The sequence below is a fragment of the Strix uralensis genome, chromosome 4 (assembly GCF_047716275.1).
Source record: "Strix uralensis isolate ZFMK-TIS-50842 chromosome 4, bStrUra1, whole genome shotgun sequence".
Taxonomy (NCBI): domain Eukaryota; kingdom Metazoa; phylum Chordata; class Aves; order Strigiformes; family Strigidae; genus Strix; species Strix uralensis.
In genome coordinates this window covers 131425947-131441925 of record NC_133975.1, presented here as the reverse complement: position 1 = coordinate 131441925, position 15979 = coordinate 131425947, and the positions used below count along the sequence as shown (strand labels likewise).

At 41.7% G+C, this 15979-nt stretch overlaps 1 protein-coding gene across 1 annotated transcript in view; it reads right to left on the bottom strand.

Annotated features, from left to right (window-relative positions):
- The window catches only part of MDGA2 (MAM domain containing glycosylphosphatidylinositol anchor 2), a 387125-nt gene that overhangs the window by 174906 nt on the left and 196240 nt on the right, over positions 1 to 15979 (bottom strand). Inside the window, exons 4-5 of the mRNA XM_074869265.1 lie at positions 10413 to 10609; positions 6678 to 6810 (exon numbers count right to left, since the gene is read on the bottom strand). Coding sequence (XP_074725366.1) covers positions 6678 to 6810; positions 10413 to 10609 — 330 coding nt within the window. The remainder of the gene's footprint in view (positions 1 to 6677; positions 6811 to 10412; positions 10610 to 15979) is intronic.

Below are 15979 nucleotides of genomic sequence, written 5' to 3'. Positions count from 1 at the left end.
CACTAAGCAGCCTGAACTGGCTGCTAATATACAAACTAATATACATTTTCAAATTAATCTGTGCCACTAAAAATGCTCTGTAGATCAAAGACAAAAGTTTTATTTGCTTTCACTCAATCATATTAGAGGAAATATAAGGAAGCCCAGAATTTTGGTGGTTTTATAGGTAAATATCCTGTCTTCTGACACTTTGAAACAATGAACACTCTTAAAAGCATTCGTTGATGTTATTATTAGACCTAGGCATTCAGATGTGCAATTCAGAGTTAGCTGTATCTAAAGTTACCTTTCCCAGCTCTGAAAATTAAAGACTGAGTCACATGTAAACTGGTGACAGATTTTAATCTCATCTGTCAATAATTCATGTTTGACACAGAGCAGAATTATGCTTGGAATAACATAACTTCTGTATTTCTAAAAGAGACTGCATTTGTTCCTGCTAGGCATCTTCAAAAAGAAGCACCTCCTGACCAACGTATGGTCCAGGCTAAGGCAGGGCGATAGGTCTTCAGGACTTTCAACAGTTCTTACACAGACAACAATATACTGGGGAGAGGAGATAATGCTGAATTCAAATAACAATTTCCACAACACTGTTTTGCCTTTTAATCCCAGACTGTAGCATGATCTCCATCAGAAGGGATCTCTGGAGGCCTCTGGCCAGAGCCCTGCCTGAAGCAATGCCGATTAGATCAGGTTGCTCAGGCCTCATCTAGTCAAAGTTTAAGCATCTTCCCCAAGGTGAGCGAACCTAGCTCCTTCAGCCTCCTCCCACATGTCACCTTCTCTAGTTCCAGACCATCTCTGTGGCCTCCACTGGTCTTTCTCCAGACCATCCAAGTCTTCCTTGCTCTAGGCAGCCCCAAACCGAACAGAGCACTGCCATGCAGTCTCACAAGCACTGAACAGAGGGGAAGGATCACTGCCCTGGACCTGCTGGCTGCAGTTCTGCTAGTACGGCCCAGCTCATTGTTGACCTTTTTCACATGGGCACATTGCTGGCTCATCTTCAACTTGCCTGCGGGGCAACCCAGCTCCCTTTCTGCAAAGCTGCTTTCCAGCCAGTTGGCCTCAACATGTACTGGTACATAGGCTGGTCGTTCCTCTCCAGGGGCAGGATGTGGCATTACCCTGAGCTAATTTCATGAGGCTTCTGTCTGCCCTTTTCTCCAGCCTGTCAAGACCCCTGTATTGACCACTACTCCCAGTCTGGTATCTGAGAACTTGCCAAAAGTTCACTGGGTCCCATCATTTGGGTCATTAATAATTAGGTTGTCCAGTATTGCTCCTGGTTTTGATCCCCAAGAGATGACATGAGCAAATGACCAGCAGTTGGACATCATGTCACCAAAGGCTGAGCCAATTTTCCACTTATTATTTGCATCTTGCAAATCTGGCTATAAGGAAACTATGGGAGGTCATACCAAAGTTCTTACTAAAGACAAGGCAAGAGGATGAGAAGGTATAATAGAGCAATCAAGGTGGTGATTCCAAAACACTTGTAAGTGGGAACAGGAATGAGAAAGGTGTTTGGGACTTGCTCCTGTGAGAAGACACAATCTGTAGCACTGTGCTCCCCTCACCCCAGAAGCCTTTGCTGCCAGCTCTGTCTTTTGTGCTTCTTGCCATTTCCAACTGTGAGGACTGGAGGAAAAATTTCACTGATTTCAGGAATACAAATACACTAAGAGCTGTAAGAGGGTGAAAAACATGAACGGGGAGAAAACCCTCTGAGGCCTTGGGGAAGAGACGGGACAGTAGGAACCCCAAGAAAATCCCCACAGGTAGAGTAGGAGCCAGAATCGGATCAGTCAGATTTCTTCTTGGGTACAGCATGGACATAGTGAGGCAACAAAAAACGGGTAACGTAGACAGAAAGTGTGGAGGTCGTGACTCAGTGTGACACCCACCCTCACAGCTGCTCCTCTTCCGACAGCATGGATTCAAGCACACACACTGAGAAAATTGTCAGGGTTCCTCCTCCTTGTCAGAATAACCCCTTGATTTCGTTGCACAGCAGCTGCATTTGGTTTTACAACTCCTGCTTGCATTAACTTACCCAAATTAACTTCTATGTGCTGATTTTAAAGGGACTCAGTCTACTAAAAACAAATGAGAGTTGCAAAATTAGTCCCTTAGCTGTTCTTCCTCACATCTTGACTTCTATTTCTGTTCCTGCCAGTCACCAGCAATCTGCCAGCAGGTGAATCACTTCACAGTGTTTCTGCTTCCCTTCAAACTTCTCATCTATTTAGATAATAAATTTGCAGAGTAATAGCTGTCTTTAGATAACAAGTGGGTCTGTGCTCAACAAGTGCCTCTACCTACTGCTGTGCAATATTACTGCTAATTGTCATCTTGGGCTTCAGCATATGCATGGTCACATGCTTCTGAGATGATCTCAGCTTCTCTCATTACAACATCCACTTTGTTTTTTGTATTTTAAACTAGTCTGCAGTGGAACAAAGAAATCTGTGTGTCTGAAAAATGATGCCAAACAGACACATCGATGGTGTGCCTAAGGCTTCAGCCTCACGCAGACCAGATGTAATTAACACACCGCTGTCGAATGAAGGGGGTGTGAGTGTACCTAATTATACCTATGTGTAACACTTGAAACCTGCATCATGTCCAAAGTGTACTGATGAATACATGTTCATCTGATGGCATCAGCTTAATTAGCTCACTAATTATTCAAGAAGTATGCAGAAAGTTTCCTTTGGATTGGTTCTATCACAGTAATTGATTGTTACTCTGGTGATGCCACGACACACAATCAAATAATCAGCAAGACGGAGTAAGCACAGAAAACAAAAGGGTCACAGGGACAAGCTGGCAGACGGCACTGAACAGAAACCTGAACTACTCACCCGGAGACGTGCCTGGTGTTCCACAAATGAGGGTCTCGACTCAGGTGGGAGCACAGGCATGTAGATGTATGAAAGACCCTGCGGCATAAATACAGCAGCAGAGCACCTGTATCTGCAATGTTTTCCTTGAAACAAGAGTCTACACTCATGCCCGAGTCACCTATAGCTCTTGCTGAGGGAAGGCAGGGAGACTAGAGTGTTTCAGAGAAAGAAAGAGGAAAAAAGAAGCGTTCATGTGCCTCTGTCACCATATTCTCCAACAATATGGGAAGATTATCAAGTAGAAGGTTCAACAGGTGACTTTACTGTCATCTGTGAGAACCTCAGTGGCCCTGGATGCAGAAAGCAGGGAGGGTAGTAGCAGGATATTGTAAGACCAGTAAGGGTTTCCAGGCATACAGTAATAGTTACACTGGGTTATTTTTCACGTCTGCTGAGCACACTTCCTCAAGCACAATCTGCCAATGATCATCACACGTGACGAACGCTCGTGGCAGCGTTCAAAAGTCCTGCTGCGCGTCGGCGGGCGGTGGCAATCACTCTGTGCCAGTGCGGAGCTGAGGTGCTCCCGGCAGCCCCGCAGCCTCCCTGCATGCACTGCGTCCATCAACCGAGGTGAATGGCAAGCCACTGCGCACAGATGGTCCACAAACCCTCGCCAACCTCGTCTGGCTGGTGTCCCTGAGCAACCCAAGCTGGAGAGCACATCCATGGCAGGCAAAAACCTTCCCGACTTTGCCCACAAGTCAATCGATCAAAGCGAGCCTGACAAATCGTGCAACAGTCCCCATATCCTGCAGTAAAAACCTGAACTCAGCGAGCCAAATCACTACTGGAACGAGATGGAAACCCACAGCTGCTGTAAGCCTCAAGTATTCTCCTTAGTCACCTCTCTCATCAGTAACATCCAAGTCCAACAAAAACTTCTCACACCGGTTATGCTTACAGACCTGATAAATGCAGAATAGCCAGATTGCCACCAATTTTACATTTTGATCACATAATTTGCAGCTGAACTTAAATTCACTTGTAGCCACATTAATTAAAATAAATATCGTGAATGTTTGCCACATTACAGACACTTGTTTGTGTCTCCTTTGTTTTCATTAGATAGGCACCTCCATTACATGCCTCCAGCTTTAAATTAAAAACAGATGGACAGACTAGGACTGCTCTATACCAAAACAGATATCAAGTTCAGGATCTGATTTTCATTACTTTGGATTTATCCTGGATTACTCTGGATTTACAATTTATATAACTTCTATGAAGTTACACCAGGTGAAGTTCTACCAAAGGACTTCTATATCAGATGAAGTCATACCAAACAAGAAAAATTTTGTCTCAGCCATCAACGCATCAGTCATTGTCTTTAATGAGTTGTTGCAGTAATCAGTATACATATTTAATCTTGACCTTGGTGATGGTTGCAACCAAGTTCTTCATGAGAAAGTGTGAATCCTTGTAATTTTTCAAGGCTTGTTTACTTTGGAAACGACTCCAGAAGAGCAATTCCTGTTATTGTAGCAAGACACCCTTCTCCCAAAGTAAACATGACATTTGTAAGGTAGGAATAGTTCATTCTTTTTGCAAAATGAGATCATGATCACCCATCCTCGGTTTGGAATAGCTATGCTATTTGATGTTCCCCCATTACTGTAACATAAACTTCTGTTCTGGATGAGGTCTGACACGGACAGAGACTGTTGTGGATCCAACAGCAAAATTATCGCTCTGAGAAATGGAAGCGGTAACAACTTTCATACTCTGCTCTCATAGATGAAGAAGGTGGATGAGTTACTACTGGTGTTGAGAGGAAAGTTGCTCCCACCTATCAGCTACACCTCCCCATGGCAGACACGCTTTCATGCCTCTTCTGGTGTGAAACCAGAGCAACTAATGAGGGGCAAACACCTCACATTACGATATTTTTTTTCCTAGCAAAATAAATGAAAGAGCAAATTAAGGGCTTCCAAATAATTTTGCCAGATACCTTCAGGGCTGACTGTAACTCCCCTACTGCCAGCGGCAGCTCTAAAGCTGAGCTGTGAATTTGCTTTGCAGTGGGTTGTGTACAGAAATGGTACATACCACACAGTTTTGAAGTCTCTGCTGTCAACTCAGAAATTTAGAAAAAGCTGAAGGCAACTCCTTGGAATAAAGTCATGAGGACAGAAATAATGTGAAATGTGCAAGTGCAAATAAAATTCATAGTTCGTCTTAGAGGCACTCAGCATGTTAATGCCTCAGCTGTTTCATTCATTTGCTACCAGTTCTCAGTGCCCTGAGGCATTCGCTCTTAAGGCATACATCAACAAAAATCTAACCTGGAGTCTTCAAATGTTACAATATTTTCTGCAGAACTGTTCTCCAGAAAACGCTTCTCTGAAATTTCTAGTTGTTTAGAAATCTAAGCTGAGAACTTTGCTCTTTGGCATCAGGTTTATAAACCATTTCCTACACATCCTCTGAGGATCCTGGACACTGAACCTTTAGCAGAGTTAAAATCTGTAATTTCCATCCTCCTGGAAACCAGCATTCCCAATTGCACTTCTTGTGATCAACCACTGGCACGAGGCTCTTGAGATACACAGCAGTGATATAGCCACAAAGAGAGGGAGATGTACAACTGGCTGTTTGCTCAGCCAGGGAGAAGTCCACAGAAAAGAGCAAATGCACAAGAAATTGTGTCTCCGGAACATGGAGACAGCTTGGTCAGAGACTACAGCTAAATGCCTAGTTATCTTTCTGCAAAGTATTTTAATGCAACTGCTTGAATATTTTAATTTCAACCAAACAAGTCTGAAAGAAAATATTTTTTTAAAAATCAATGTCAAAAATCACTGTTTAAATCAATGCAATAATATATCAAATCAATTATGTAAAATCAATCATTTAAATCAATGTAAGAATATAAAAAGGTTTTTCCTAAAATATTACGTTGACCAAAAATAACTAGCTTTCAACAAAGCAGTGAGAGAAGTATTTGAGTATTTGTTTTCTCTCTGTGCCCAGCCTTGAATGACATGTCCCTTCCTCTTACCTTGCTGCAGTATCTTCTTTGAAGTCTATCCATAACCATGAACCTCCCTCACACTGGGGGAAACTGTAAATCCCAATAATAAAATCCAGCGAGCAATAAATCACAGAATCATAGAACAGGTTGGGTGGGAAGGGACCTTAAACATCATCTAGTTCCCACCCCCCTGCCATGGGCAGGGACACCTTCCACTAGCCCAGGTTGCCCAAAGCCCCGTCCAACCTGGCCTTGAACCCTTCCAGAGAGCTTCTCTGGGCAACCTGTTCCAGGGCGCTTCTCTGGGCAACCTGTTCCAGGGCGCTTCTCTGGGCAACCTGTTCCAGGGCGCTTCTCTGGGCAACCTGTTCCAGGGCGCTTCTCTGGGCAACCTGTTCCAGGGCCTCACCACCCTCACAGGGAAGAATTTCTTCCTTATGTCTCATCTAAATCCACCTTCTGTCAGTTTAAAACCGTTACCCCTCACCCTGTCCCTACACTCCCTGATAAAGAGTCCCTCCCTACTTTTCCTGCAGCCCCTTTAAGTACTGGAAGGGAGCAATAAATTGAGGAAATAGAGAGCAATAAATCAAAACTCTTCTTCAAATCTTAACTTTGTTGAGAAAAAAAGAAAACACCTCAAAATGGGTTCTCCAACTTGCTCCTGAATAGCTCTTACCACTGTGCAGCTGCATACGGTCACGTATGTTTTAAGCGAGAGAACACCACCAAAACACAAAAGACCACAGGGACATCAAAGGACCCGGGAGGGTCGCTGCTGGAGGTCCCACCTGTTTTATTAGAGAGTCGGAAGGACACCATCTTGTCAGGGATGCTGCAGACATTCCTCACCGAGGCGATGCAGCTGTAGTTAGCGTAGTCCTGAGGTCGGAGGTTCTTCAGCTTCAGGATCTTTGTTTCTCCCTGCAAGAGAGAGCGTTAGGAAAGGACTGAGGCAGGGCAACAAGCAGCGATGCAGGAAACACTGAGACTGGCTTTCAGGAGGCAAGAGGAAGATGCAGAGGTGGCTAATTAGAAGCTGATGTTGAAGTGGTCAAGAAAACATATTTATTTAATTACCTGAAAGAATAACAGCTGGCATAACCTAAAACTGTAGCCCCACTTATATATTAAAGGTAAAAGAAAAGAGAGCAGCAAGGGGGAAATTGGTTTGACAAGAGTCTTTCAAGTTGCATTATTTGGGATAATATATCTTAGGGTACCGATCTATGTGATGAAAAAAATCACAAGCTACAGAAATCCTGCTGTTTTCCTTTGAAAATGAGCTGCTGATGGATTTTATTTTTAGCCAGCAGTGTAAATGATGGAGCAGGGACCTGAACGGGATATGTAATGAAGGAGTTCCTTCAGACACAATCAAGAGAAAACTGAAAAAGATGAGATTTCCACTGCAGTACTATGTGAAATGGGCACTGCAGAACCAGAAACTCAGGAGAAACAGTAAGTTGCAGAAATATGTACGTAAAATCTTACAGTATTCTTAGAAACAAGAGTAACAAAAAGCCAAAAGGAGTGTCAAAGACAAAATCCTGAACATGAAGAGATGTCATGGGACAGAGCAGGGAGACTGAAAGCACAGGGAGCACAGCAAAGCACATCGGGGTGTCAGGCATGAGGATGCAACAGCAGAGAGGGCTGCGAAAACATCAGATAAATCTTTATGTATCAATACCTGCACATTATTCACTGTAGCATTAAAATAACAAACTTCCTCGGGCTCTCAATCTCCTCCTCCAGCTGCCCGCTTTCAAGTCTTTGCCTGCATTTATAGTGATAAGCTAAAAATGTATTATGCTTAGACAAGGCTAAGGCAGAATGCCAGCCCAGGGAGGCAGACACTCCGAACGAGCTCACAAAGCATCAAAAGAGCAAACTTCGGAAAATGTTCATTATCGTGTGTCCTGTTAAAGCTGAACAACTGTTAATACTACCACAGCTTGAGCAACATACTTAGCTTTTTTTAACAACATTATGTGCACCAACGGCCCAAGCCTATATAAGCAAAAATATAGTAGTTTGTGAAAAAGCATGTAGAGAAGTAGCCAAACAAACAATAAAAGAGAAGCTATAGCTAGCCAGAGAAGAAATGAAACAGTTGTGAGATCAAGCTTGGTAGATTTTTTGAGTATTGGGACTGAAATTATAGGATTAAAATTAAGCACATGCTGATTTCGTGTTTGCAAGACCAAGTCTTTGAAAGGCTGTTCCTAAAGATAATGATCCTACTTTAAGAAGAGTTTATCTGGGCTAGAGAAGGGCCTGGTCCAGGTTAGCAGGAATGCAACTACCAAAGTCACTGAGTTCTGGAAACATGGAGCAGCTGCACCTCATCAATTCATTCCTTAGTTGTGGACTCCAAGCTGAACTTGTGGGCTGAACTCACAATGGTATTCTGGATCACGGCCCCAGATTTATAAAAATGTATATATTTTCTTCATTGGTTTGGATAATTAGTCTAATTATGCCTAATTGCATAATTATTGTAAATACAGCAAATTTAATCTTGTACTCAGGCTGTGCAATTACAATGTGCAATGAGGATGATGCAAACTCTTGGGAAAATATTCTGCATCGAGATTTTGGTTTTGAAAAGTTCAGTATTTCAAACACTTCCACAGATGAGAATGTGTATGCTCAATTTTTTTCCCCATGGCAGCCAAATTAAGTAGCTGACATTACCTGACTCACAAAAAAAGAAAAAAATCTGTTCGAAGTTCAAGAATCTATTTGTATACGCCCAGTTTTCCAGGTGCCTTCTGTGATTTAATAAAACAAGAAAACCACCGGAAAGAAAAACTGGTCTTTTTTGGGGTACAATGCCTTAGAAAATTTAATTGTGTAACTACTTGTTTTCCATGTCATTTAATTTTCAGATTGATAATCCACCTTCAAAGCAATCAGAAAAAATGCCACCTCAAATTTGTATCTCTTGATGCTCTGAAGTCAAATCCCCTCTATCCCTCTCCACATCAGTTCTTACTGTCTGTTACCATATCATAAGCTGAACCGATTATGCAGAGGTGTGCAGGAGACGTTTATGACTCTTGAACCTTTAATTACATCTTTTCCTCTTATAAACATATATCAGATCTTGTAGACACGCTGACAAGATGCACTAATTCAACCTGACCTCCAATAAACGTAAAAAGGTTATAGATAAGCTTTCACTATCAACATGACAATCTGATTTATTCATTAATTCAGCCCGGACAGAGGTTTTAAGAAGAATGCTCCTAGTAACCTAGAAATATATTATTTTTTTTAATATTGAATCTAATTTCATGTGACACATTTTATTAGATATGCTCTTATTAGATGATAGGGAAAGTAATCATCAGCATTTCCATATTAAAATATAAAACAAAAAGTCCCACATCAAGGGAGTCTCACACTTTTTAATTAAAACATTAAAAAAACTCCTGTTTACACACTTGAGGCCAAGGAAACAAGCCACAGATTTGCTAAACTGGGTCCGTACATGCTAAATTAAAAATAATCTCATCGCATTTAGGAGACCAATAACTTGACTATGTAATCTAATTCTCATCTCTGCAAGGTTCCAGGCTACATGTTTCTCAGTAAAATACCAAGCCACTGTAGTAATATAAAGCTGTCAAGTACAATAAAAAGAAAAAATGAAGGTGCTCTCAAATCATTAGCTGAAAATTATTTATGGAAGTTACAGGTTGCTTTCTGCTATGAAGACCAAATTACCAGGCAGTTTTCACCTCTATCTTTGCTCGTTATTGCTTGAGACTTTCCAAAACAATTTTTCAATTTTTTCTCCTTTTTTCTTTTTTTCTTCTTCTTTTTGCAAACACCATCACACACTTTTGTCCATAGACAATAGGATATGCCACCTTTTTTATTCTGAGACTGTGCAAATGTGCTAACAATAAATTAATCTGATCTAATCTGACAGACTCTTTTGATGGCCCAGTCTGCCTTCATGGCTGTGAGAGAGAGTAGAAAGACTTAAAAAAGCACTTATTTCCATTTTTGCCTCCTCATCTTTTAACTGTGTAATTCTGGAATAAAAACTGATATTCAAGGAAGTGAAAGGCAGAATAAAATAAAATTTAAAAAAAAAAAAAAAAAACAACACAGGGAGTTTAGCTTTCCTGAAAAGCTTTTTAGGCTGTATCTTCTGTGCAGAATCACTTTGCATCGTATTGGAAAAGATTAGGAAATAGCAGTCAAATCAGAGGTTTGGGCTTGCAGTGCCCAAGCAAAAAGACTTGAAAGGGGCTCCTGCAGATAGCACTCACTGTGTATCTTCCCATAATTTACTATTTCACAATTTGACAAAAAAATTAAAAGACATGTTTTATATTAGGGAGTCCTATCATAACACACGGATGCATTTGTGCCGGGATGTAGTTATCTGGAGGGCATGCCCACTTACCCACACCACAAACCCAGCAGGGGTATGCAGGCAGATCCAGTCATAAAGAATCTGGTACAAGGAGCCTAAGGAAGGAAAAATACTGTACTTTCATTCCTACCTGGGTAAAGAAGGGCTCATAGATCTCCACTCCTTTATCAGACCCTTGCAGCAGTACCTCTTGGCCGCGTCGCCAGCTGTACCGAACAGGAGGATTGGAGTTGGCAACGCACCTGAGAAACACTGTTCTCTCATAGTAAAACTGCTCTTTTGCTTCCCCGATGCTCTGGTGGACCGTGACTATTGGATCGTCCAAATCTGGGAAGACAGAAAGAACAACGGAGGTAAAGTCAGGCTTGAGTTGACTCTACGATGGCTCTGCGATGGGCAGCGCGTGAATCGCCTTCTACACAAGTCAACAGCAAATCAGAGGCAATACAGCTCTAAAAACCACAGACGCACATTTTAGGACTTTTGCAGCAGAATTCAGTTTTACAGTTTGTTTTCATTTGCACAGCATCTAGCACAACTGGATCTGCATTTACGACGCAGGCTTTTGGATATAACAATATATACACTATCATGTATGATAATGTCTGTCAAGTTTCTGTTATGTTTCCACTAATACTTAGGTTTCATCTGGTTTTCATCTTTACTACTTGTTTCTTATGTATGATTTTAATTTAAACGTCTCTTAGACAAAATAGTTTATAAAGCTTAGGAAATAAATAGACAGACTAATTTGCATCCTAATGGTAGGATCCACTAGAACATAGATCTTGCGCATGCAGCTGTTTTCCTTTAAAGCAGCAATTTAATACAGTAATTTAATGCATATTCCCTTCTTTTAGTTACATGCATTTAACTTCAAGCAGGTAAATTCATCACAGGCTTTAGAACACACTTCTCTTGATTAAAATACAGATATCATATAATTACTCCCACTGCATCAGCTCAAAGAAAATTAGATCCCCACAACAGAATTCACTCATATATAGGGAAAAAAATAACGATAGCCCTTGGAAAGAGAGTACACCTAATTAATTAATTTGGGCTTTGTTCCATCAGGAACAAGTAATACCTGTTTGCAGGGTGTTACTATTGTTTATCACGAGCTTTCTCTGAAGGTACGATTACATCAAAGAATGAAAAAAAAAAAATTAAACAAAACAAGAAAAGCAATGGCTAGTTTTACTAATTACTAGTTAAAAACACTTCACCCCCAAATGCCGCGGTAAGCAACTCTCTGGTGAGCTTTAGGGAGAAGCTACACTGCCTGGAGGGCTGGCAGCCAAGGGGAAGTTGATTCTCTAAATCTAATCCCTACATTTCAAAGATACGTCCAGGTTTGCCTCCAACAGTCACAATACAGGCACTGATGCTGTTACTCACAGAGAGTACAAACAATTTGCCTAACTATACCTCTACCAATCCGGTCTGCAAGCACAGAGCAACACCGCATTTCCATGCGCAACTCAGCGTTGACTGAACTAATTTCAGCCCCTTACCAGCAGTGCTTCTTCCTCAAGCCAAAACATACACAATGCTTTAAGTCGTGCTTAATTACTCATCCGCAGATTTAACCCTATTTTTTGCAAAGTCTTGTGAGAGCAACTATCCAAATGTCAATTCATCAGATTTATTTAAGGCCACGGTTCAGCAAAACGCAGAACGAGGTGTTCAAATCTTTGCATGACCACCGGTGCTGGAGGGAACGCAGTCATGCTCAAAGGCACCCGCACACTTGACTCCCTTTTCAAAGGTGTTGAAAACAAGGACTGTCGTTTTGGGGAAGCATCACATGCATTTTCCTCCCATGTCCTTTCCCCAAGAGCTAGACAAACACCGCTGAACCACCATGGTGTATTGTGCAAGATGGACCATCAGCATGGTAGTTCCTAAAAAACTGGGGGGGTTTAATAGTTTTATAAACTAGAGGTGAGGCAGAGGCAGATGGCATTACTCATGGAAGCCCATCATTAACAATCTGAATAGATTAACATGTTTCAAACGTCCACGCTGAAAAGCAGTCTGCACTTTAAAATTATTCTTTAGATGCTTACATTTTGATTTGCATAACAAGAATAAAGCTTGAGAGTCTCTTGATTAATTAGAAACAAAACATGTTCCAAAATTTGGAATAATTCAAGCAATAATATCTTGTAATAGTGCACGGATTTTAGGTAAATGTTACCTTCATTCTACTCTACAAAACATTTAATTTAATATCACAGAAACAAATTATGAAACTGTTGCTCCAAATTAGGATGGCATTTTCTAATGAGAATTCATTTTTGTTTTAAAGGTTATTTTAAATCACAGTAGCATTTGAAAAGGGATGAGATTGCTGAAACGTTATGTCTTCTATTCATGCAATAGAAAATAAAAAGAAGGAAATTAGCTTGCTTCAATTTCTAGGCCAAAACACCTGTTCCCTATATTTTGATGAACAACAGAACATTTCACACATGAATGCTTTCCCATGTCTATTATTAAAGCACTTCCTTAGACCACAAACAAGGATCACTAACAGCCAAGAACCAGCAACACCGAGTCAAGGGACTGCTCCTTGAATCTCTCACCCTTCAGTGAAGGAGCATCCCCCTAGGTGAAATACCCAAGAAGTCCAAGTCGTGACTCAGCTTCACTTGTATGAAATTAATCAAGACTAGACAGACTAAATTACTTAAAGCCTAAAAACAGGACTTAAGGCAAGGCCTGCCAGTGTAAGGTGGCAATCAACACCCCAACAGAAGACAGGCTGAGGCCGACTGGCCAGAAGGCAGCTTTGCAGAAGAGGCCTTGGAGGACCTGCTAGAGAAGCTGAACAGGAGGTGGCTGACTACATCCCAGGCTGCAACAGCAGGTCCAGGGAAATGATCCGTCCCCTCTACCCTGCACCTCAGAACACATCCTGAGCACCTTGTCCATCCAGGTCAAGACATGGACATACTGGAGCGAGTGCAGAGGAGACCACCATGATGATCAGAGGACTGGAGCAGGTGCCATACAAGCAGAAGCTGAGGACCTGGGTTTGGCCAGCCTGGAGAAGATAAGATGAAGGGGTGATCTAATTTCTGTCTTTGACTGACTAGGGAAGTTACAGAGAAGATGAAGGCAAACTCTTAGACGAGCAGAACAAAACATGAGCCGACAGGTATAAGTTGCACCAAAAGAAATTCCTTGGTGAAAACAAATTCCCCATGCAATGCGACAAGTGCCCAGAGAGGCTGCAGGATACCATCCTCGGAGACTTTCAAAAGCTTGACTGACACAGCCCTGAGCAATCTAACCTAAGTGTGAAGTTGGCCCTGGTTTGAGCAGGTTGGACAAGAGGCCCTTTCCAACCTAAATTACTCCATGACATCATGAGCTGTGATGCCATCGCTCCCTTGCGCTACCTGCTCTCTTGTGAAAGGTCCAGGCTCGATGTGTGCTCACCCCCTCCAACACCGGGACCCCTCGACCACAGAGAGAAGCAGACCCCCTCCTTCCACATGGTGCTGTACTATGACAGGGGATGGATTTTGAGAAGAGTGTAAGGAAACCTCAAAGAAATTTAAGTTAGGAATGCAAATGTGGCACAAGCCCTCTGCCAAAGCATTTCATAACGGTCAATTAATAGAAAATTTGCACCGCAGAACTTGACTGATTTTTCCATCGGCAGTGCTGGAAAGATCTCAACAGCTGCATCAAAGCAAAAGAAGCAGCACTAATAGGAGACAAAATAATGCTTGCAATTGTTGTGAGATTTCACTGAACACTCAACTGCCTGCCCCGCTGTTGGGCAGGGTTAGACAAATGTTTTACTGGATTGTTATATAAGACTGTATTTTGCTCAGGCAGTGTGAGGGCTGCAAACACAATACGAAGTATGCTTTTTCTATAATACTGCCAAGGTATTCTGCAGAGTGATTACAATGGAGGCATGCAACTGCCAAATTCATTGCCTTTAGACAGGCTATTTTAAAGTCACCTAATCTTGGTGGCATCAATGCTCACTTGTCAAAGCTCTCCAGAACTCCAGTTTCAGTGGCTAATTTAACTTACTGATACTCAAATTTCCAAATAGACTTAAAAAAACCCCAACCAAACAAAAACTATTTAAAGCTCTGTGCGTATGTGTATCTGTGGGTGTTTGTTCCCTAAAAGCACTGGAACAGTCACAGGGCCTCAGCAGTCTGGGAGGGAAGCCATGGGCTTCAGGTATTGCCCAGCAGTTAACCTGGGAAGAGGAAAGAGGGGACATCGCTGAAGAGACAGGGAGATCTTACTGCAATGGAGAAAGATTGAGCATGAGGAAGCTCAGCTAGATGAATTGTTGAAGTACTTTACAAGAAAAAAAAATAAAAATAGAATTTTCATTTTGGGTTGATCAAATAATGAAGAGTTAACTGACTAATCATTCTTTAAATTAAACTGAAGTCACGGGTGTTGCTATGTAGTTAAAGCCTATTAATCAAAATGAAAATAATTACAGAAGTATGTTTTCCACAGAGGTTTATGCCACCATTAGGTTCAATTTTTCAGTCTTTAATCTTTGAATTGAACCAAACAGTTTCCAAAACCCAGATGGCACAGGCATGCTAAACACTGTATTGGAAGAATTCCCTTTGCACATCCCTAAGCTCTCAAACAGAAAAGCCAGTATATAAGCTGTTCAAAACAGGTCTAATCTAAATGCACTGTGAATTGCATCACGACGGTCAGAGATGTTGGTGTGGAAGGTGCACAGAAGTGTGGCAGATGCTATTAATCTCCTCTCTGTGCTGAATTGCAAAGCACCGGAGGCATCGCACTGTCTGTCAGTAGGAAACACGGACCATCTCCTGCAACCCTCACCTGAGCTCCAGAGGAGCTTCACATATACAAACAGGAGAGCAGGATCACAGACTATATCTGCTATATCATCTTTCTTCAGCTGCTGGGACTACACAGCTTGCTGATTTCATTTGTTAATTAGCTGCCTTTGTCTTCAGATGTTCAAAGCAAGTGATGCTTGGAAGTCAGGATAATAATAAAACACGCATCTGGTAAACTGATTGAAACTGCTTCATCAAGACACCCAGAGAGGAGACAGCAGTGACGCATATATTTAGCCTATCTCATAAGTTATTCTTAAATATAAAAATACAACGTTTTTCATGCTATTTTCCTTACTATAGCCTCCTGGACCTAGCACAAGCTATCAATAATTATGCAGGTTTGAAGTGCTTTGTGGTACTGTACAATATAAAGCAGTTACACATAGTTCAGAAAATACACAAAAATTCAACAAATACATATTTCTTGCATACCTATGGAAGGGATAACGAGCTGTCTTGCGTGCCATCCATTAGTACACGCAGTGTGGAGACACAAGAGCTCCAAAGAAGCTGGAAACAGGGGAGCCAAGTTACCTGGAGCTCCACATAAGATATTTTTCCCTCTACAGCCCTTTAAAAGAGATTTATTATGCATCTGCAGTGCCGTATTGCATGTGCAGTACAGATACAGCAGTAGAAAGCAAGCATCATTTACAAGGCCAGATCCTAAAAGAAAGCAAGCCTTTCTTCCTTGCTCCCACAAGACTAAGAGCGTGACCCCAGGAGACCCCTGATGAGCTTATATTGATGTCCAATACCGTTTTGGGAAGATCAAACACACGCTAGAAGGCTGCTAACATGGTCAAACACAGAAGGACAAACA